Source organism: Equus caballus, chromosome 2 (genome assembly GCF_041296265.1).
Source record: "Equus caballus isolate H_3958 breed thoroughbred chromosome 2, TB-T2T, whole genome shotgun sequence".
NCBI lineage: Eukaryota > Metazoa > Chordata > Mammalia > Perissodactyla > Equidae > Equus > Equus caballus.
Window position 1 is genome coordinate 71,429,207 of NC_091685.1, and position 24,272 is coordinate 71,453,478.

A 24,272-nucleotide genomic window follows, 5' to 3' on the forward strand; every position below is an offset into this window, starting at 1 on the left:
AAGTCCCTAATGAATGGTCAGAAAATCCACGGGGAGGCGAGACGCTAAAATTTGAAGAGACCCTCAGAGTGATTCTTCAAAAATTTGTATCAATACTCTGCCCTCTAAAATGCTCAGATCTTGGAGAAAGCGATGTTAGAAGTCATGTGGGTCGCCTTGGTGACTTCCAAGATAGTGCCTATAGTTATATTTACGAAAGGACAGTATTTAACACCGCAGTGGTGGGGGAGGAGAGCGCGCTGTCTGTATGGCTAGAAGAGGCCAGGTAAACACCAGCGCGGGAGGCCTAGCGAGCCGGCTGCAATGGACCAGAGCCGCCGCCAGATGGTACCCACGGACTGGCATCGCGGGGTCCTTCCGGGCCCCTTCACCAGCCCTGGGCAAGAGCCCAGGCCAGCGCTCAGGCCAACCGTGACGCTTTCTTGCTGCGACTCCCCGCTGCGAGGTCCAGAGTCCTCGCTTTTATCTGAGCCCGGCCCTGCAGGGGGGCCAGGGCCTCCCCGCCCCCGCGAGGCACGGGCACTGACCCGGGCCGGGATGGGCGGATAGGCTGCGGGGCGGGGCGGGACGCGGGCTGGGGAGAGCAGGCAAATCCTGCCTCCGAGGGTGGACTTTGCAAGTCTTGCCACCGCCCAGGCCCTTTCAGGGTCCAGAGCCCGAGCGCCGGAGGCTCAGCTGCACTCCCCCGGCACCGCGCCGGAGCACCCAGACGCAGCGAGGGGACAACGCAGGTGGCTTTTCTAGAGTTCGGAGGCAGTACTAGACGCAGCCATTTAGTTTTTCTAATTTTCAACTACTGAAGACGGTGCTTGGTGCCTGGGTATCCGAGACATGAATTACTCACGGTTCCTCACGGCACAGAGTGCAGCAAGAAAGCCTTCTGCCATCCGACTCCTGAGTGAGTCCCGGGGCCGGCGCCTCCCTCCCAGGTGCGGGTGTCCTCCCAGAGCCGCTGAGTACGGTGCCGACTCCTGCCGCCTGGCTGCAGTCGTTCATTCACCTGTGAGAGCACCCTGGGATGCAGGCTCTGCAAGCAGACATAAAAGAGCCCCGAGTCCTTGTTCGCACAGCACTCGGGCTGGAACGGAAGGCGGGGAATTGGGTCTCTCTGCTCAGGGTAGTAGGAGTAGCAATAGAGAGAGACACAGGCTGTTGTATCCTTGGAAGAGAGAGGGCGTGCTGTCTAGAAAGGCTCTTCCTGGGAAGATGAGTGGGGGTTCGGCACAGTGTGCAAATGAGAGAGAAAAGGGCGAGCCATCAAGCTTCACAAGCAGGTAGGGGCTAAATGAAGGAGGGGTTCTGTTATGGTCCCTTGCTTATCTTCCTGATCACTCTGCCTACCTAGTTGGACGTCTGTGCTCCTCATTCCTCCACCAGTGAGGCAGGTCCAGAAAAAGTTATTTTATGTTTATTTTAGACTAGCAGTCTATCACTAGAAATTGTTAAACTCTACGGTGTTATGGACTATAATACAACATACTGAACCATCTCTGTTTATGAAAGTCTTCAATGAAAGTATTTCTTCTTCTCTTACATATTTATTGCAGCTGAGCTATTGGGAAAGATACCGAAATCCACCATCTCTTTGGCTCCTGGAGCACCAAATCCAAACGTGTTCCCTTTTAAGACTGCTGCTGTCACCCTAGAAGATGGAAAGACCATCGAATTTGATGAAGAGATGATGAAGAAAGCACTTCAGTATTCTCCAAGTTCTGGGTAGTTATCAACAGATCATTTTGTTAGTTCATTTTCATAAGCAATATTCTAAGGCCCATTGATAAAGTGACAAAGTGACTTGTGTCTCTTTTAACTGCATATACAACAGGTAGGAAGGTTTGGGGAAGAGTTTTCAAAGAATAATTGAGAGCAACAGGGATATTAAATATGTAACACTCCTCAGTAACTGCTTGTAGATCTTAAACTACTGGGCTAGTCAGAGAAAGCTTCTAGAAGGAAGTACCATTGGAGCTGAGACTGGAAGAAATGAGACAGCTAGGTAAAGAAGCAGCTTAGTAGAGAGGAGGAAACAGATGATCCAGGAAGCAGCAATTTTAAGTCCCAGGGCAATTGTCTAATAATTGTGTTCCCCTAATAGTTGCAGGCAGCTATTTGGCCTCAGTGCAGATGCCTTTAATTTCTTAAAAGCAAGCTGGAACACATACCTTAAGACTTTCCTTAGCTGGTCTTCTTCCAATGATAAAGGACAATTTATGGAGTGTCTGTAAATTATTAAAGGCTTCTTGGTTCTGTGATTGAAAAGTATATTGAAATATAATACATGTTATACATATATGAATTATATGTAATACATACATAGGCTTTTCTTTCCATGATAGAAAGAACTTATTGAACCTGAACTTCTAGGTGGCCTATGGAAATTTTCCTAAGGAGAACTAAGAATCGATTATGCAGTAAATGTTCTGGTGGAAAAGAAAGAGTGTAGGCTTTGGAATAAGAAAGATACAGAGTCCAGTCTCAGCTTATTTAATCACTGGCTGATTGACTTTATGTGAATTTCTTTTTTTTTTCTTTTTTTTTTTTTTCAGGAAGTTTGGCCCTGAGCTAACATTGGTTGCCAATCTTCCTCTTTTTTTTTTTCTCCCCAAAGTGCCAGTACATAGTTGTATATCCTATTTGTAAGTCCTTCTAGTTCTTTTATGTGGGATGCTCACTACAGCATGGCTTGATGAGCAGTGTATAGGTCCACACCCAGGATCCAAACGAGCTAATCCTGGGCCGCCGAAGCACATGAACTTAACCGCTACACCACCGGGCCAGCCCCTATGTGAATTTCTTAATCTCTAAGTCTGTTTCCTTCTTTTTTAAATAGCAATATTAATATTGTCAAAAAGCATTTGAGGATCTTTAAATTGAATTATAAAGTTTCTTGTATAAAGCTACCATTTAATTCCTGTCTACTATTATGATTTTTTACTACTATAAATTTGAAAATACATTTTATGCTTTAGAATCCCAGAGCTGTTGTCCTGGCTGAAACAGTTACAAATAAGATTGCATAATCCTCCCACCATCCATTATCCATCCAGCCAAGGACAAATGGAGATATGTGTCACATCTGGCAGCCAAGACGGTCTTTGTAAGGTAAGACTGAGAAGAAAGGGTACCCCCACCTTAAGAATCAAATAGGTTCACAAAAACAGTCATCTCTCACTTAGCTACAAGAGGATCGTGTTTTGTGAGTTCCTGGTAGTCTGTCTTGTCTTTACTTAGAATTATAAATAGGGAACTTAAAGACATTCACCCACCTGACTTTTCTTAAACATAGATCATGTTGTCAATGACCTGGAGATGTGAATCATTAAAACAAGATTCGAGTACTCCACTCCCACCAGATGCTTAGTGAGCACTGCTTAATTTCATCTGGCTCAAAGATTCAGGTTACATTTTGATTTATGCCTATAGTTATGACATTTCAATATGATTTTGAAATTCTTTAAAGGGCAGATCCTGATACTCCTGAGAAGAAATGTTAGACTTTTGCATGTCTGCTTATGTAATCATCTGTGCTCGCCACTGATTATACCTTGTCTCGCTCTTGGCTCTGCTTCCCTATATCTATGTATATGTCACTGTCTCTGACTTCTCTCTAGGTTCTCGTGTTCTCTCTCTCCCTCCCTCTCCCCCTCTCCCAATTATTCCATCTGCCTCTCACCTAGGTTCCAGGAACTCCACAGATGTAACCACAACTCAGGGGTTCCCAAAATAAAGAGACTTCACCTATGGTTCTCAGTTTTATCTGTTTTTTTCCTTTTCTTTTTCATTAATAATTAGTCCTGGATGAAGATTCTCTATATCCAGTCTTCACATCTAGATTAAAATATTACTCTTACTTATCTTAAACCAGAGTAGCTTTGTTTTTCTTTTTTATGTAAATGTGAAAGCTGTAATCTGGTTAGCTTTAATGAATTTTACTTACATTATTACTACAGAATAATGTATTGAAGTAATAAGAATCTTTGTAATTTTTCTTCCTCTTTTTGTATTCAATTAGGAAAAATAAAAGGGTTAGCTACCATTCAAGAGTTTGCTTGAAGAGAAACATTTGTGATTCCATAGACTAATATGAAAAAAGTTTTGTCAATGAAATTCTTTTCTTAGGAAGGTATACTATGAACTTTTTTCCCAGAAAGATGCTCAAGACAGTTTCTTCTTTATCTGTCACAACATCAGTTATATCAAAGAATGGAGATAGCATAGATGGCCAAATAAATCAATAACTCATTATAGAATGCTTATTACAGAGGCATTAGTGGGAATCTGGTTTAATATTTCTTCCATTTTGTTCTCCAGGATGGCTATTTTAGGCACCTGTGTTTCTATCTACATCTATTAAACAGTGCTACCAGATATTAAACACCCCTCCCTTTTCATTTAGGCTATTTGACATTCTCATGTCCCCTAATTGACATGGAAAATGTGCGTAATTAGGTTTTTATTTGGTCTATTGATAAGGCACACGCCACCCAAGTAATTTGTTTGGTGCTAGGAGGTCCTATAAAGCCCAAATCAATTATAAACTTTTTAGGGGAGGACACTCTTCGTCGTAAAATACCAAAAGCTCATAAGGAAAAGGTAAATGGAACATCCTATGCCAAATCAGGAAACAAAAGTCAAATCTTCCATCTCAATTGATAATGGCCATACTGTTTGCCATAAGATGTAGGTTGTTAAAATGCTAGGAAGGAGAGGCTTGAACTGAGGATTGTGAACCATCACAGGTAAGAAAGGATTATTCTGTGACTTACGTAAGATTTAGTCATAATAGACCCCTTTGATTTAGGCTGGAAAAATCTATTGTCCAGCTCTTTTGATGTCAGTGGGAGTAATATTGTCTGCAAAATTTCCTGGGATTTGTCAAGCCTTGTCTCACCTGACTTCTAAATATCCTTTAACACTGTTGGCCTTCCTATTCTTTTGGAAACACTCTCCTCCTCTGGCTCTCTCTCACCACTTTGGGCAGCTCCCCTCCGGCCCACCTGCCCTGCTTCCTTCACAGTGTCCTCCTCTACACCGCCTTTATTTATTGGAGTTTATCAAGGCTCAGTCCTTAAACTTCTTCTCCCCTTAATCTATATACTCCCTGGGTAGCTCCATTCACAACCATGTGCTCAATCATATACTAGTAACTTCCAAGCTCCTTCCAAAACCATTTGTCCATCTGTCCACCTGACACCATCACAGGATGTTTCAAAGGCACCTCAAACCAAAACATACTCATCATCTTCTCCCTCAGAAATGGACAACTTTTGGATTCTATTTTTCAGTGAACGGCACCACTCCCACCATCTGTCTACTTCCATAGCCAGAAATCTAGGAATCATTCTTGACACCTCTCCTTCCTCACTCCCCTGTAGTCCAAAATTATGTTCTGTTGGTTTTGATTTCCTAAATGCCACTCAGTTCTCCCTCCTATTTCACCATCATCACCATGACCAGACTACCCTCATCTGTCCCCAGGACTGCAGCAAAAACTTCCAAAATAATCCTAAAAATTTCCCAAACTTTCCATATGGAGTCTCACTCCTCTTTTATACTTTCATATTGCAGCCAGAAGGATTTTCTCAAAATGCTTGTCAAATAATGTGACTCCCTTTCCCACCCTGTACTTAAAATTCTTATTGGCCTCCCTTGACCCAAATGCCTACATGGTATGGTCTCTGCCCACTTCTGATCTCACCCTGCTCACTTCTTGATACTCTGCTTCAAGCCACAGAATTCCTTCAGTTTCTCAAAATGTACCTATTGTTACCCCCAAACCAATTCATCACTTCCTCAAGGAAGCTTTCCCTGAATGCCTTGAATTCCCTGAATGCCCAAGTCCTCCTACAATGAGCTCTTATAACATTGTGCATCTATACTTAATGGCACTAATCATTGTTTTTAAATATACATTTATTTGAGTAATTATTTGATTAGCATCTAGCTTTCCCAGTGAAGTAGTAGCTCCATGAAGGTAACAACCATGTCATAATCTCATCATTTTATCTCCACATCTTACACAGGCCTGGCTTATAGTATATACTTAATAAATTTTCAAAGAAGGAATAAATAAATTTTAGGAGCCAAACCAGTTATGTTATTTTTCATCTTACTCTAGAATAGAGGTTGGCAAACTATGGCTTGAGAATGAAATCCAGCCTCATCTGATTTTGTAAATAGAGTTTTATTGGAACTCAGCCACACCCATTGGTTTACATATTGTCTATAGCTGCTTTCTCACTGTAGAGGGAGAGATGAGTACAGTAATGAGCCACAGAACTACATCTCAGTCAGTGACAGACCACATATTCGACAGTGGTCCCATAAGATTAGTACCACATGGCCTAGGTGTGTAGTAGGCTATACTTTCTGGGGTTGTGTAAGTGCACTCTGTTGTGTTCACACAAGGATGAAATTGCCTAATGACACATTTCTCAGAATGTATCTCCATCATTAAGCAATGCAACAGCCACACTATGGCCCACAAAATAGGTACCATCTGGCACTTTACAGAAAATTTGCTAACTCCTTCTCTAGAATCTTAGTGAGCTCAAACTTAAAAAGAGGGAGTTCTAATAATGGAAACAATGCTATCCAAGCTAACCTATGCTTCTTTTGTTAGGCATTTGAAATGATCATTAATCCTGGAGATAATATCCTCATAAATGAACCTGTTTACCCAGGAACACTTCAAGCTGTGAGTATACATTTTTACAAAAAGCAACTCTGTCTCTTATAACTAATAAGAAGAAACCAATGTACCTTTAGAATTATCTGTGCACTGAAAAATAAAATAGCATCTTTCATCTGTAAACAGGAGAATCCTAAATGATCTATGCAAAATATGTTAAATATACCCTCTGCTTTATACATTTCTTTTTACAAAATCTAAGTGTACAGGTGCTAAAATTAAGTTGTGCAAAATCATGTCCAGTTTTCTTATTATTTCACTTAAAATGTGACAATTTACAGAAACTTATTTTTTCATTACCATCTTTTATTACCATATGCCTAAGTATAATCATGTTATATGTCAATTTAATATAACTGTAAACCAATGTAGTATAATTAGGACTTTCCACTCCAGTGTTAAATTAACATGACTATAATATCCAGAACGAGGAAGCTGATCCCCTGGCTCTGCTGTGCACTGCTCAGAACACAGTGCTGAAAATTAGGCTGCTTTAGGTCACAATACTTTAGGATAGATATATACATAAACTGGAGCACACTTAGACAAGAATAATCAGAGTGAATAGGGAATGGGAAACCACATCATATGATGAATGGTTATGGCAACTGCTATTTTCGCCAAAAAGAGAAGACTCAACAGAGACATGAGAATTGTCTTCAAACATATAAAAGTTATCCATGGGACAGAGGAATTGGATTTATTTGCACATGCCCTTATGTGGACAGAATTAGAACAAAAGAGTGAAAACTACAGGGAAACAATTTCAACTCAATGTGAGGACTTTCTAACCATCAGCCTTACCTGACTCCTATGGAGGTAAAGCATTGCCCATTATTGCAGGTGCTCAAAGTTACTCTCAACTGCCACCAAACACAAATGTTGTGAAAGTAATTCTAGCTTAGAGTAGAGGAATTGAATCAGATGACCTTTATGTTCTATTGATTCTAGCCTCATGGATTCTTTTTTTTTAATTTAATAGTATCTTTGTAAGAATTAACATATAAAGCAATTAGCTAGTCTTAATGAAAGGCATATTTTCTCAACACTCCTAAGTAGGGATAAAATTGATATTATAGAAATTTCTTTTTCCAATGAACAATCTTAAAAGGAAATTAAGAAAACAATTCCATTTACAACAGCATCCAAAAGAATAAAATATCTAGGAATAAATCTAACAAAGGAAATGAAAGAGTTGTCTATTAAAAACTACAAAACATTGCTGAAATACATTAAAGAAGACCCAAATAAGTGGAATGACATCACCTGTCCATGGAACCTATTCATGGATTGGAAGGCTTAATATTGTTAACATGTCAATACTCTCAAAGCCATTTACAGATTCAACACAATCCCTATCAAAATTCCAATAGCCTTTTTGCAGAAATAGACAAGCCAATCCTCAAGTCTACATGGGATTGGAAGGGGCCCAAATAGCCAAAACAATCTTGAAAAAGAAGAACAAAGTTTGAGGACTCCAACTTCCCAATTTCAAAACTGACTTCAAAGCTACAGTAATCAAAACAGTGGGGTACTAGTATAAGGATAAACATATAGACTAACGGAATAGAATTAAAAGTCCAGAAACAAACCCATACATCTGTGGCCAACTGACTTCGAAAAGGGTACCAAAACTATTCAGTAGGGAAAGAATATAGTCTCTTCAACAAATGGTGCTAGGAAAATTGGATTTCCACATGCAAAAGAAAGAAACTGGGCCCTCACCTCACATCATATAAAAATTTAACTCAAAATGGATCAAAAACATAAGTGTAAGAGCTAAAACTATAAACTCTTAGAAGACAACATAATGGCAAATCTTCATGGCCTTTGCCACTAATTTAAAATTAGAATTTGCCACTAAATTCTTAGATATGACACCAAAAACACAAACAACAACAAAATAAAATAGATAAATTGGACTTCATCAAAAATTAAAAACTAGGGGCTGGTCCAGTGGTGTAGTGGTTAAGTTTGGGTGCTCTGCTTCAGCCACCCAGGGTTCATGGGTTTGGATCCCAGGCACAGACCTACACACCGCTCATCAAGCCATGCTGTGGCAGCATCCCACATACAAAATAGAGGAAGACTGGCACAGATGTTAGCTCAGTGACAATCTTCCTCAAGCAAAAAGAGAAAGATTGACACCAGATGTTAACTCATGGCCAATCTTCCCCACCAAAAGAAAAAAAATTAAAACTAGTGCATCAAAGGACATTATTAAGAAAGTGAAAAAGCCTACAGAATGGGAGAAAATATTTGCAAATCATATAGCTAGTAAGGGCTTAATATCTGTATTTTATAAAGACCTACAACTCAACAACAAAAACACAAACAACCTGGACAAAGGACTTGAATAAACATTTCTCCAAAGAAGATATACAAATGGGCAATAAGCACATGAAAAGATGCTCCACATTATTAGTCATTACAGAACTGCAAATTAAAAACGTAGTGTGATAATACTTCACACCTACTGGGATGGCTATTATTAAGAAAATGGAAAATAGCAAGTATTGGTGAATATGTGGAGAAATTGGAACACTTGTACTTTGCTGGTAGAAATGTAAAATTGTATAGCTGCTGTAGAAAACAGTTTGTCACTTTCTTAAAAAATTAAACATAGAATCACCATGTGACTTGTTAATTCCACTCCTACTATATACCCAAAAAGAATTGAAAACTGGAGATCAAACAGATACTTGTACACAAGTGTTCATTGCAGCACTTTTCACAATGGCAAAAGGCAGAAGCAAGCCAAGTGTACATTAATGGATGAATGGATAAACAAAATGTGATATTTACATGCAACAGAATATTATTCAGCATTAAAAGAGACAAAGTTCTAATACATGCTACAACATGGATGAACCTTTAAAACATGCCAACTGAAAAAAGCCAGTCACAAAAGGACAAATATTTTATTAATCCACTTATATGAAGTATCTAGAATAGGCAAATTCCTAGAGACAGAAAGTAGATTAGAGGTTCGGGTCTGGGGTAGAGGAGAATGGGGAGTTACTACTTAATGGGTACAGAGTTTCTCTCTGGGGTGATGAAAAAGTTTTGGAAATCAATAGTGAGGATGAATACACACATAGCGAATGTAATTAATGCCACTGAATTGTACACTTAAAAATCGCTAAAATGGCAAATTTTTTGTTATACATCTATTTACCACAGTAAAAAAACTAAAGTAAAATAATTGCTTTTTCTTAATGATTGGATACTAATTATTAACTATTTTCCTAAACTCCTAAGGCTTAAGATTACATAATGCCTGTAAATAGAAAACCAGAGACTACATAAACAGCATGCATGCACACACGCACAAATGTTTTCACATCCCCAAAAAGAAACTGTGTGCCAAGCTATGAGGAAAGATGCTAATAAGCAATATGTGTTTATTTCATGGCCCAATATTGATTTGTTTTATTCATGATAGATGTGCTTTTTAAGTCTACGAACTTTTAAATATGTCATAAGTAGGGTCTGGATTATTCCCACTTAGTGCTTAAGTCTATTTGACTGCTAGAAAGCTTGCTTATCCTTTGAAATTTTTTCCTGAGAACTTCACGCAATTATTCTTATTTCTTAAGTTCAGATTTTTTTTCTTTATGTTCATCCACAAATGAGATTCCACAAGGTTTTTATTAAACTATGTCTATAAGCAAGGCCACTACTTGCCAGTTCAACCTTATCAATTGGTTAAGTATTGAAATACTTTCCACATTGCTTGGTGAGCTGCTGCCCTGATCCTCCTCAGCTGCCCCATCACTACCCTGGCTTCCTTGGGCCCTCTGTTAGGACCACCCTGAACCTGCCATGATGCAGAGTTAATACTATATCATGGCAGGGGGCCTCCAGGCCCCCATTCCAGCCCTTGGCTATATCTGATGTGCCCATGCTATGCCTCTTGTTAAATATTTCGAATATCACCTCTGCTTGCAACTGTTTTATGTATTAGCATAACAGATGCTTTACATGATTAATTTACTTTGTCAAAAAGGATTCATTAATAAACACCTACCCTATAAACCAGTTCTAATTATAACTATAAAGATAATTCAGTCAGAAGAGGCTAGGTTATGCTGCATAACAAATGACCCCAGTATCTCAGTGGCTTATGGCTACAGAGACCTATTTCTCTTTCCCACTACATGTTCACCACAAAGCAAGTGCAGCTCTGTTGCATGTGATCTTTATCCTAAGCCCCAAGTTGACAGAAGCAGCCTCTATCTGAAACCTTGCCAGTCTTAAAGCAGAGGGAAAAGAAAAATAGAGAAAACGAGCTGGATTTTAAAGCTTCTGCTTGGAAGAAACACATATCATTTCTCACAATTTATTGACCAGAGCAAGACACATGGCCAAGCCTGACATATATGAGCAACGAAGTTTAATCCTTCCTCTGGGATTTGACAGAGGATATTTTTGAACAATAATGAAATCTACCCCAGGGCAACAATAGAATTAGAATACATAACCTCAACCCTCTGGAGCATAGAGCTGAGTGCAGGTTTGTATGTTTAAGGGTATAACAATAACATTCTTAGTATAAGAAGAGCCAACGGCACTGATATTTTGTAATCATATCTGAATCTTGGGCTTTCTTTTCTCTGTGTGCTCAACAGCTGCAACCACTGGGCTGCAACATTATTAATGTTTCCAGTGATGAATATGGGATTATACCAGACTCCCTTAGAGAAATACTTTCCAAATGGAAACCAGAAGATTCAAAGGACCCCAAGAAAAACACTCCCAAATTTCTTTATACTATCCCAAATGGCAGTAATCCTACTGGAGACTCATTCACAGCGAACCGCAAAAAGGAAATCTATGAGGTATTCTAAAAGAATGTGTTATGTGACTATGCTCTTGTTTCTTTTTGACTTTTTAGAAGTGTACTGTCCAAGTTCCCTTTCTTAGTAGCCTGTTGCTTTCAAGGAAGATAGTTTTTAATAAAAAGAAGTCATCTATGCCACGGGTCCTAAGAATGTAAACATAAGGAATTACTACATGCTTTGTTAACTAGGAGATTTTTCTTTCCCTTTAATTGATATTTTCATAAAAAGAAATAGCATTCTTGGCCTGATGTTAAATTTTATGAGGTTATTTAATATTTGACCCCAGGTTTGATTTTCGTTATTTTATTTTTGTATTTTCAACTTGTCTCTTCTCTTTCTTACTCATTGTCATTTCAGGTTACAAAGAAATTCTTTAAAAATAAGAGGCATGTTCCTTTTGTAAAGTCTCTTTTACATACCTGACTGCAGTGCCTAAGCTTCTCACCACAAACATTTTTTAAAAGTATCAACACATATTGAGCTATACAGAAATTTTGACAAATAAGAGAAATGTGCCTTTTTGTAAAGTCTCTTTTATGTCCCTGTGTCCCCTAGCCTTCACTATAAATAGCTTTTTAAAATAAGTACCAAACCCATGTTAATCCATATAGAATTTAATCCTGTGTATTGGAATCATAAGAAAGATTTCAAACAGTTCCTGAATATATACATGTTCAAAATATTGTCTTATTCTTAATTTTTCACACATCCTGAGTTCTGCCCCGAGTTCTTTTCTTATTTACACACTCCCCTTAGACAGCCTCATCCAGTTCTATGTCTGTAAGTTCCATTCTGTGATGGAAATGCCTCCCCTCTGAACTTCGGACTTCTGTATCCAACTTCTCTATCCAACTTCTGCATCCAACAGCCAACTTAAATGTCTAATAGTCATTTCAGACTTAACATGGCCAAATAGAACCCTTGATTTTATCTAGCCACACCTCAAACCTCCAATCCACAGCCCCTCAGATTCTCCATCTCCATAAATAGTACCACCATGAACATTACCTTCTAGTCCTCTCTTTCGTTTCTCTTCCCCACCAACCCCCTACATCCCGTCTATTCTGTGGACTCTACCCACAAATTTACCCAAATCCATTTGTTTCTCTCTACTGCCATTACTATTACGGTCTTCTCAGACACCGCCATCCCTCCCTGGTCTGCTACTACGGTTTCCTCAATGGACCCTTCCTGCACTCCATTCTTGATCTCTAACCATTCATTCTTCTCACAGCATCCACTCATGTCCTTCCCCGGGGGAAATGTAAGTGTAAAGCCAGTCTCATGATCCTCCTGTTTATAATCCTCCAGTGGCTTCCCCTTTGGAATTAAAGTAAAATCCAAATTCCTTTATCTGCCTTGCAAAGCTAGGCAACCCGGTCATCTATTCTCAAGCCTTGTCATCTCTTATCATGGCTGCAGCCCCCTTGCTGCAGCCCCACTGGCCTACTTTTTACCCTGAAACATATCAAGTTTTTTTTTCTCACCCAAGGGCCTTTGCTCTTGCTTATCCCTCAGTCTGGAATCTTCTTCCTGATATTTGGACAACTGGCTCCTTCCTGTTCCTCTGAGCCCTCTTGTTACTTTGTCAGGAAGAGCTTCCCAGTGATTCAACCTGAAATAGCTACCCTGTCTCTCTCTCTCTCTTTTCTCTTTCTCTCTCTCTCTCAAACATCACCCTGTTTAATGTTCTGGCTCGCCCTTAAAATGCCATCTAATATTTCTGTTCATTATCCATTGGCTGATGTATGTTCTGTCTTTCCCACTAGAATGTAAGTTCATGAGGACAAGAGCCTTTAGTGCCTTGTTTATCTCTTTGTCTTCATTGTCTAGACAATAGGCACTTCAACTCAGTAGCTTCTTGAATGAATGAGGACAAAGAATTATGATTCCAAATGATTTTAATTTTAAATAGCTCTTAAGAAATAAATATACTACTTTAACCTTTTTTTAGTTTGCAAGAAAATATGATTTCCTCATAATAGAAGATGATCCTTACTATTTTCTCCAGTTCAACAAGGTAAGTGACAATGCGAACTTATTTCACAATTAGAAGATAAGGTATTGCTCTGCATTTGATTTTAGCCTGGCTGCTAATCCACTTTTACATTGAAATTGAATAAATGATTGTTAAATTGCCACTGCTTCAACTTTTAGTCTGTCAGTTTTATCATGGAAATAGTACTTTTCACTTCTGGTATTGCTGCTTTTTCCAGAAATTATTTGCCTTTAAAATAGTAGCTGGCTCTCTGTACCATGCATTTGGGCAAACAGAGTAAGTCAGGACTAATAGTCTTCTTGAGCTCCAAACCCTAGTCCATGGCTCCTTAAACATCATACCAAGATGAACTGGGTTTCCTCTTGGGTGTCAACTTCAGTCTCTTGGTAGTGGCTGACTGGAATGATGTCTGAGAAGGATTTGGAATCTGTGTTCAAGCTGAAAGAGAAAGAGGGCTCAATTAGTGATGTCCATTATGGACATAGGAAAAGGTGTTACTAGCAGCATGCCACCTATTTGCCATCCCTGTCATTTAGGTCCTGGATCTTACCTGCAGAATAATGGGTTTTTAGCTTCCTCCTCACTATATACACCACTTTTCATGATCACTGTTTCCTAATAGACAATAGTAGTGGTACAGACTCCCAATGCCTGATTCCTCAAAGTCAAATGCTATCTTTATTTGCTCTCAAGACTGCAGAGAATATATCCTTGGATTTGGTTCCCGCTTTAAACCTACTGAAAAGAAACAAAAACTCTTGATTTTTCTATATGGTTTGCCCAAATATCATGTCTGCCTACCTACACCCGACCCTCAACATGAACATGGCCTGCTTTCTTGTATGCATCTATTATTGAAGTCAATATTACATATTGAATAAATTTCTTATCTTCATTCTCATTTTTTTAAATCTTTCTAGTTATTCTAAGGATCAGTATTCTGTCTCTAAACAATCCTGAATGCCACTGGCCCTCTTCGTTTTGATCTTATCCAAATTAGTTTTTCTTGAATCCTTCCTCTAAATCTGTTAATCCTGGATTTCTATCCTTGGGGCAAGGAGGACCTGGTTAAGGTTTTCCTAAATTCATAATAATGGCATCTTGAACAAATGAGTAAATCTTTGTATGTGTTTTTGGCAGACAAGCCACGAAGACAGGCAGGTACTAATAAAAAGAACATGAATCTCTGTCTCTTATTCCATTTTAAAGAGTTGAGATAAAGGTAACAGAAAAGGTGGTTGTGCTACTGTGATTCAAATCTGTGCCCTCTCTATTCTCTACATGAAGTGGTTACACAGTCACTAACAGACTTCTCAAAGCAACAGTAATTTTTTTTCCATTTCAAGTCCTGGGTACCATCATTTCTTTCCATGGACGTTGATGGGCGTGTCATCAGAGCTGACTCTTTTTCAAAAGTCCTGTCCTCTGGGTAAGGCCCTGTTTCTCTACCTTCGACTAGATGTAAGAGAGATAGAGACTGTACCTCAGTATCTTCTAGTCCAAACAATTCTTTTCATTTAAGATGCTTGTATTCCACTTGTCTTAAAATGCCAGTTTAATTATGAATATGAATATTGACCTTTTCTCTCTATTGATCTCCAGTAGTCACAGGAACTTGGCCATTAATGTAAAGTTGTAGATGGACAGGTCAGGTTTTGGTTTCATACATGAAAGAGCACATTTAGAAATACTTGGTCAGACTTGGGTTACATTTTAAATGTACAGTTAAATTTAAATTTGTATTTTAAAGAAGTAGTAGTTAGTTTTATCGGAATGTTTTAATTGTCTAGGTCCATTTGCCCCCAGGTTACAACTCTCTTCCTAATGAATTCAGGAAAGTGACATGTATTAATTGTTAATAAAAGATTGGTGTTGTTCCTTTTCTCTTTTGTGTAGGTTGAGAATAGGGTTTATAACTGGTCCAAAATTCTTGATAGAGAGAATTGTTTTACACACACAAGTTTCATCGTTGCATCCTAACACTTTTGCACAGGTAAGGACAATTTAGGAAATAGGATTTTTTTTTAATCAGGTAAGATAGAAAATAGATGTTGGCAAGTAAGATTGAGTTAAGGTAGCAGGGAGGGAAAGCAGTGATATTGAATCTCTAGTTTCCAACACAGACTGAATTAAAAAACTCGACACTGCAGAGGTTTACTCTAAGACAAATGAGAATTGAATTAACCTGGTGTTATTCTCCGACATAGACAAAACTCCTTGAGAATCGGGCTATCTTATTCATCTTGTGTCCATAGCATCTAGCCCAGGAACTCCATAAAAACTATTGAACTGAGCAAAATGGAACTGGGTTTGGTGAAGTGATAAAACTTGAGCTTCATTGTCTTGGGATCTATAACCGGAACAAGAATTCCAAACCAGTCCAGTGACTTACTGTGCTTTCATTGCACATGTGCTAACCTCCCCTAAAAGCATTAGTTGGATTGTATTTTAATTAAAATAAAGTAAAATTAATTCTGGAGAATGTAAAAATTCCTCACAAGCTTTGAGACATTAATGGATCCATCCCAAATGCAGTCTTGAGAATCAAGAGAGAGAATAGAATTGCTTCCTAACAACGCAAAATGCATAGAAAAACTTATGTAGAACAGCACATTTGTTTGATATGGTACATTCTATAAAGTGCAGAAGTCCCTGTCTTTTATCAAGTTGGGGACTTTTCCATATTTCTTGTATCTGTTATCAACAAAACTTCACTATCCATTGGTAAAATTTAGAACTTCCATTTTAGATAGAATAATCTCCAAATACATTACATAACTTTATACATCTACTATATATTTTTTATATTTAGAGAGGCAGTACAGTATGGTAATTAATGGCATGGATCTGGAGCTGGATATTCTGACTTGAAATCTAGGCTCTGTGACTAGTTGTGCGACCTCAAGAAAGTTAAATTAACCCTTGTGCCTTGGTTTCCTCATCGGTAAAATAGAAATAGTAACCTGCCTAATCAGGTTATTATGAAGATTAAATTAGCTAAAATATATTAACATGTTATAATAGTTTCTGGCACATAGCAAGTACTATATAAATATTTGTTGTCTTTTTCATTCTTGTCATTGTTATTAACATTTATTATAAATCACTGACTGTATAAAGCTTGGTTCAGCTTATTATATTTCCTTATGGTAGTTTATACATAACCAAGAGTGACTCGCTTTTACACTTGGCAAAAAACACATTTTAGAGGATGAACCATGACACTTGTTATTGTCATCTTTTTTAGTTTTTGATATCACATCTTCTACGCCAATGGGGAGAAGAGGGCTTCCTGGCTCATGTTGAGAGGTATTGTATTTTAGGTTCCATATTTTACAGAGAAGTAGACTTGACTTTACTAATTTTCATTTTTTAATTGTTCCACAATGAAAGAAAGAACACAGTGGTAACAAGTATACCATCAGACAGGTCAAATAAATATGCTCTATCCCCTTATCAAGCATTCAACATTTGAGTCAAGACAGAAAACAGATTTTTAAAGACTGGACTCTAGAGCCTTTTAGTTTCTGCAATCAATAAAGTAAATACATCCTTTTCGTTGTTTTCTTCTTCTAGGGTTGCTCAATTCTACAGAAACCAGAAGGATGCCTTGTTGGCAGCTGCAGACAAGTGGTTAAGTGGTGAGCAGAATCTACATCCCATCCTGGGATGAGCAGTAGCACCTACACGAGTGGGTGATAAACAGTCGAAAGGATTGTTAATAATCCTGGGGGGAAAGAAACAAGGATCCGGGAGTATTCTTGTCAAGAAAAATGTTACCCTGTAAATCATCTCAGAAGTAGCAGTCTGCAAACCCTGACACAATTCTACCTATCTCTACTGTCTGCTGCAAAGAATTTGTGGTTACAAAAAGAAAAACTAGTCTAAAAATCAACCAGCGAGAACTTACTTAAAGCTATATAACATCTATACTCAAAAGGTTTTAGTTATTTCAAAGTTTTGCCCCAAATAAAAGAGGAATTGTCAAACAAACAACATACTCCTTTTCTAACTAGACTGTATAAAGACAAATAGTACAATCTAAGGCAGGTTTCTCACTACAGATTATTTGCCTTCTAATCATTAACTTCATATATGTGTCTAATATTATCTATTGCTAATTTGATTGCCGGATCATTTAGATTTAATTTTTCTATTAAGGAAGAATGTCAAATGGATTACATGGCTTTCATTATATCATTAAAAGTTTCTTTGGTATGAATAATAGTAAATAAAAAATATCAGTTCCTTATTTCTTTCATATCTTATTCCCTATAAAGTCTTGGTAAAAACATAATATTATCTTTTTTTATAAGACTGCTATTCTACCACTTTGTATAGTGGAGTTGAAGAAAAGATTTTAATCAACAGCAAGTTTTTTTAAAAAAGACAACTAAAATCAAAATAATTATCCTTCCTTCTTGATTTCTCTATCCTGATACTCAATGAAATATAAAGCCTACAACTGCACCTGGAGTTCTTGAATTTTAAGTACTTCTTTTCATAATTAATTACATTCTGGTAAAAACTCTAATCCATTGGCCTTCTAAACTATGACATAAATGATAGCATTTATTGAAACACTGGAAGAATCTAGAAAGAGTTGAAGAATCCGCTTCTAAAACTGAAAGAGCCGTATTTGTCCTAAGCCTGGTTCTAACTAAGGAAGGTAGACATCAGCGCTTGATTTCTTGCAGTCCCGAGACTGACTGAAATTATAAACATACACACGAGTCTCCCTCCCTCCCTCACACCCTCTCACTCACTCGCTTTTTGAAATAAAACTCACAACATCTATTTTAAGGGCTCTTAAAATTATATTTTTAAAAAAGCGTATCACTGAAGAAACTTTTTTGGAAATCCTAGTTTCGATTAACTGCAATTATGTCATTAAGTGATATATTCGATATCATCAAAAACACCTTTGGAAGATATTTATTCTCTTCTTTTGTTTGTAGGTTTGGCGGAATGGCATGTTCCTACTGGTGGAATATTTTTATGGATTAAGATTAAGGGCATTAATGATGTAACACATCTGATTGAAGAAAAAGCCCTTAAGAATGAGGTAAAACAGGAGGAAAAGTTATACTTTTTCTTTAATTTCTTACTTAAATAAAAACGGCAAGAAATGTTTATCGTGGCCCACCACCCCAACTCATAATGTTTTAATGTCAGATATGTTATCTCATTATTAAAATCACAATAGATTTGGGGGTTACATAATTATTCTTCTGGTCTAAATTAATGGAAATAGAGTCAGTCTTCTCAGCTACTGATTGGCTTAGAGTCTAAGAGAACAGCGTCTGCGCCACAAGTCCTTGGGTTTGAATCCTAGCTTTACCTCCTACTGGATGCATGGCTTTGAGTAAGTTATCCTCTCTGAGTTTTGTCTGTAAAATAGAGATAATAAGAATCCCTCCCTCATAGGGTTGCTATGATGAGTTAATATGCAATGAGTTAATATGTATAAAGCACTTAGACTAATACCTGGCACATAGTAACTGCTCAATAAATAGTAGTCATTAGTATTTAGAATAGAAGGACTTTCTTTTCCTGATTATGAAAATAAAGCATACTCATGGCAGCAAACTTGGAAAACGCATAAAAGTATAATGAAAAATTTTTAAATAGCCCATAATTTCACCACCCAGATTTTGTGACCATTTGTGTTATATTTTCTTGAAGAGCTTGTAGATACCTGGTATTTGGGCTATGCAATTATTTTGCATGGTTAAAACTACACAGATAAGTTCGTACCCTGCTTCTTTCACTTAAAATTAGCCCAAGAGGATTTCTTCTGGGTTATTTTTTTCTTCTTTTGTACTTAAATCGTAATTCTTAGATTTCTTTCAAGGGCATTGATTAAGCTAAGAAATCTAAATATTTTTCTGTGTAGCTTTCCAATTTACCAAATAAATTATCCTTTCTCCATTAATTAATACCTTTATCATGTTTGTCTGTCTCTGTAAGCACTAAGATCTGTTTCTAGGATCACTTTTGTCTTGAAGCAATAAGTACAAAGGAGGAGATTGTGTTGATGTTGGCAAGGCATGATGCTTATCCATAAGAGACAAGGTGGTCTCGAGGTTAAACCTGGGAACCGACTGACTGGACCTCTGTGCTAGCTCCGCTTCCCTGGGAAAGTCACTCATCTTCTCTAATCTTCTCACCTGAAGACAGGACTCATGCTCTATTAATTGTTCTAATCCTACTAACAGCACATAGTAGGTACTTAATAAATACGTAACTGACATTTCAAAGAAATACATTTTAGTCTAATAAATCAATCATTTAATATTTTCTTTGCTTTTCTATCAATGCCATTATCACCAAAAACATTTCATAAGTGGCTATTTGTGTATATCTCTGAGGTGGGTGCTAAGGATATAGACTTCAGATTTTATTGGAGTTCTTTCAGCCTCTTCATTTATTCCAAACATCCTGTTGCATATACCTTTACTTTTTCTAACCTCCAACTTTGTCACCACTGCCTTGGCCCAGATTTTGGTCATCTTGCAAAGAGATGTAATAACCACTCTTGCAAAGAGTGGTAATAACCACTCCCTTCTCTTATAGCAACTTGCTTCTAGCACATCCCCAAACTTTCCCACTATATTGGGAGAAATGATGATTTTCATTTGATTGTTAATCAGGACACAGAAACCCATCTTCTGCCTTGAAATCTTCTCCCCAGAGTATCCCAAATCATTTCACTGCAACTCACCTTATCTTAGCAGACAGTACCCAGATTTATACTATGAATCAACAAGCAGTTACTTAATGCTTTTAAATATCACAATTGTACTAGATAGTAGTCTCAAAGACTAACATAATCAGTTTATTTCTGACTTACATAAAATTTTCAAAGATGTGATCTGCAGGCAACTCTACTCCAAGCAGTCATTCAGAGACCCTGGTTCCTTCCATCTTCTTGCTCTTCAACCTTAACACAGATTCCAGGATGGTTACAAAATGGAAAGAGCATGGTGGATCACACATGGGAAGATTTTTATGGGCCAGGCCTAGAAGTTCGCACACATGACTTCACATCTGTTGGCTAGCATTCAGTCACGTGGTCACATATAACTAGAAAGAGACTGGGGAATAGAATATATTTGTATGCCAGGAAGCAGAGGAAATGTCCTTTGTAACAGTGAGCTGTCTGCCACAGTGGTCATCACGAATAGCAGTCATTCCCACTCCGTCTTGACACATTTACTTAACATTGTCTTTCCTTCAGTTTATGTATTAAATTTTTTACTTTCTTTCAGTTCTTTGATGGGACCAATTTTCTTCCCATCGCAGGGCCTTTACACTCAGTATCTTCCTCTCTAAAATACTCTTCCTCTACTTTCTTCTTGGCTAACACCTACTTATCTTTCAGGTCCCAGCTTAAAAATCACTTCCAAATTTGATAACTTAAAAATGGTGTCTCATTGTTTGAACTTACGTGACTTTTCTAGTTAGATTAAACATTTATTCATGTTTATTATCATTTCTATTTCTTTTGTAAGCTCCTCTTTGCCCATTAAAGTTAGAATTTTAGTGAGGTTTTTTCCTAAGTTTCTGTGCATTCTTTATATATGGAGAAGAGGTAGCCATATTTATTGTAAACATTTTCGAGTTTCTATGTTTTCTTTATTGTATGACATACACAATTTTTATATAAACTGATTTTGCCCTTGTTATTTCTTTAATTGCTTTTAAACTTAAAAAGTCCTCCCCCACTCTGAGATTAGATTTACCTTTTTTTTTTCAGTTTTTCTTTAATGGTAATTCACTTTTTTCCATAAACTCTCTTAGGTATTAGTAACTCCTGGAAATGTTTTCTTCATTGATAGTTCAGCTCCTTGCCCTTACTTTAGAGTGTCCTACTCGCTGGCTTCTCCTGAAGAGATGGATGTGGTGAGTACAATATTTTCTTCAGAGTAACACTAGATATCAATTCTATTTTTTGGTGCATGTGTTCATTTTGTAAGTTACAACATTAATTAATGTCTTCTTGGGTTTCTGAAAAATAAATATTTGTTAAAAAGTCACAAATTACCACTAAAAGATACATTTTAATGGTAGCAAATAGACAAATGCATGAGACCAAGTTGGAGTTAAATTTTATTGTCTTCATGAATAGTTTTCAGACCTACTGAAGGGTGTTAGGTAGATTACCAACATGTTATGAAGAAAACCTCTTTCCTTCCTTCATGGAATTAATAGGAGCCAAAAGTACAAATTCATGATAGCCATTAGTCTCTTTCTCTGAAGAAAAAAATATCAGCAAGGGTCAAATAGAATAATATTCTTAAAATAATCACATAGTCTAGGTTTAACCAAAAATAAGAAGCAAAAACAAAAAAGTTCCTAAGGACTGTGAGCCTGAGAATCCAAATAGAAAAGCCATACATGGAACAATGCCATCGAGGAGAGTCTATACTTATCCTGGCAGATGGATTGGTTCTTGGTATGTTCTTTATTTACTGCTTTCTCATGTCATTCAACATGCTTTTCATAAGCTCTCTCTGCTTTTACACATGAGTAGAATTGGGCAATTATATAGAATACATATGCAGGTGAGAAATTATTTGAAAAATAAAATAATTTGTGTGGTGGGGAAAACAGAAAATGATGATCTTGAGGGCTATAAGAATAAAAACAAAATCCTAGGAATCTGACATGCTTATATCTGCATATGCTACTAATGGATATTGATAGCATCCTCCCCAGATAAAGCCAATGTTAAACATGACTTCTAATTGCTTTATTTCAACCTAAGATGGATACTTTTTATTTGAATTTTTAAAGTTATGACAGACTTTTCCTGAGTAACATCCTAATTTCATTCATTCTTATCTCTTTTCTATTTTAGGCTTTGCAGAGATTAGCCCAAGTTATAAGAGAATCTTTATGAAGAAATCAAACTCATCATAGTATTCATAGATTTTTCAGATAAATTATTTTTACATTTTAACAGGAAGAAATGATTATTGGTGTTAGACTTTCAGAATAAATTTCATCCAACGTGCCATATCTGTAGTAATTTAACTAGATAACTTTTAAAGTGTCCTTAATCCATCAGATTGCCAAAATATACTTGTAATCCACTTATACCTTTTGATAAATTTTTAACCTAAAAAAGATTATTTTCATCCTGGATTTTATTGTAAAGAACTCTATAATTACTTAATAATTTCCCATAAATTTTTTGAAACTAACATTTTACAGTAAATTATCTTGAAAATGTAAGAAAACCAAGTTCAAAATGGTATAAAATGTGAAGTTTTTCTATTTTCAGGAAAATTCAATGAGAGCTTGTTGCAAAAATTGTTAGAATTTGGCGGTTATAAATGATTTCAGTAAGAGCACCGCAGACATTATGTTATACCATAGAAATCCCTTTAAAATAAAATTCTGAAATTAAATATACCTAGAGGCACCAGATCTATTAATTCTATGTAAGTAGGAGAATTAAAAGACTTAGAAAAATTTGCTACATTGTATTTTCATACTACTACACAACTTACAAAAACATTCTTATTAGTTATGTAGTCTAAATCCAAACCCCTTTGAGGTACTTAGGATATACTTTTTTAATGACTTTTCTCTCCCACCTTTTCAGATCTTTATTTTTCCCATCAGATTATTGAAGTAATATATGCTCATTTTAAAATTTTCAAACAACCCTGAAAGCGTAAGGAATAAAGTCAAAATCACTCTCTATCTGACCCCCCAGTGATAACTGCTGTCAGCATTTATCATCCAACCTTTAGATGTTTTTCTGTGCGTATACATGTTATATGTAGAAGAACAGGATCTCGTTATGACAGCGTTGTCATAAATACCCTGTATTAGTTTCCTATGGCTGTGTAACAAATTACCACAGTGTTCCAAGATCCAGTAATTATAAAGTTATAAATTCCTTTAAGGAATTAGGAAGTTTATGTCATTGTCATTTAGGTCATCCTTTTGGTGTATATAAACATCTCCATCATAGTTATTATCTTCCTGGCATCTGGATGAGATGCCACATTTTCCAGCAGTTCAAATTCTTGAGCAAAAATCTCACCTCATAGCTCAACTCAAATCAGCCAGCACCAAACCCAAATCCCTATTTCTAAGGCAACCAGTGGTAGTTCTTAAGGAGAGATTGGAGAGACGCAGGGCCTGGAGGAAGGATGAGATGAGGAACTTGACAATTCCATCAATCGTGAGAAGAGGAAAGTGTAAATTGGAGAGATTTATAAAAGCAAAAGTAAAATAAGCCTTCCACTTACTTTATTCAGTAGTTCTCAATGATAACCAGAATTGCTTAGCCAGCACTGTATAAATGAGTGCCTTGTTTTTAAGTGACCAACATAGAGTAAGTTGATTTATAATCCCCATCTTTCAAGAGTGGATTACCCCTAACCACAATCCATAGAAATCTGTTTCTACCAAGAAAAACAGAGCGAGAGAACACTCAAGATGATTAGGCTGTCCTTTATTACTCGATGTTCATCTCATCCAAGTAAGATTACCTTCACCTCGTACTGCAAAGCATAGAAAACTGGAGCCTCACTTGTTGCTGTTGCCATTGTGAATTTTTTCAACCTTTTGGGAAAGCAATTTGGCAGTGTGTATCAAGAAGTATTAAAATGTTTACACCCTTTAACACAATGTGTTAGACACTGTGGATTGGCTCACTCAGCACAAATTCGAATTTCCTTCTAGTGTCTCTGAGCACTGTAGAAATGAAATGCTACAT

At 37.1% G+C, this 24,272-nt stretch overlaps 1 protein-coding gene across 5 annotated transcripts; it reads left to right on the plus strand.

Moving 5' to 3' along the window:
- Positions 1-340: 340 nt before the first annotated feature.
- AADAT (aminoadipate aminotransferase) lies at positions 341-22,954 on the plus strand. Of its 5 annotated transcripts, none has more exons than XM_001498966.5 (13): positions 341-898; positions 1,548-1,716; positions 2,970-3,102; positions 6,623-6,697; positions 11,323-11,532; positions 13,490-13,555; positions 14,881-14,963; positions 15,431-15,527; positions 16,782-16,843; positions 17,111-17,175; positions 18,493-18,599; positions 21,338-21,439; positions 22,398-22,954. In XM_001498966.5, exons 1-13 carry the CDS (start codon positions 832-834, stop codon positions 22,437-22,439), a joined length of 1,278 nt encoding a protein of 425 aa, XP_001499016.1. In that variant the 5' UTR covers positions 341-831; the 3' UTR covers positions 22,440-22,954. The 5 variants fall into 5 exon arrangements, with proteins under 5 accessions (XP_001499016.1, XP_005607779.1, XP_070113220.1 ...); XM_023636298.2 differs by having other exon boundaries at positions 603-1,274; XM_070257126.1 differs by lacking the exon at positions 341-898 and adding an exon at positions 1,346-1,381.
- Positions 22,955-24,272: the final 1,318 nt, after the last annotated feature.

Excerpts from the sequence above, each read along its gene's own strand:
- AADAT (XM_001498966.5), top strand. The coding sequence starts at position 832 with ATGAATTACTCACGGTTCCTCACGGCACAGAGTGCAGCAAGAAAGCCT. Across the intron at positions 11,533-13,489 it reads GCAAAAAGGAAATCTATGAG|TTTGCAAGAAAATATGATTT; the intron begins GTATTCTAAAAG and ends ACCTTTTTTTAG. Across the intron at positions 15,528-16,781 it reads ATCCTAACACTTTTGCACAG|TTTTTGATATCACATCTTCT; the intron begins GTAAGGACAATT and ends CATCTTTTTTAG.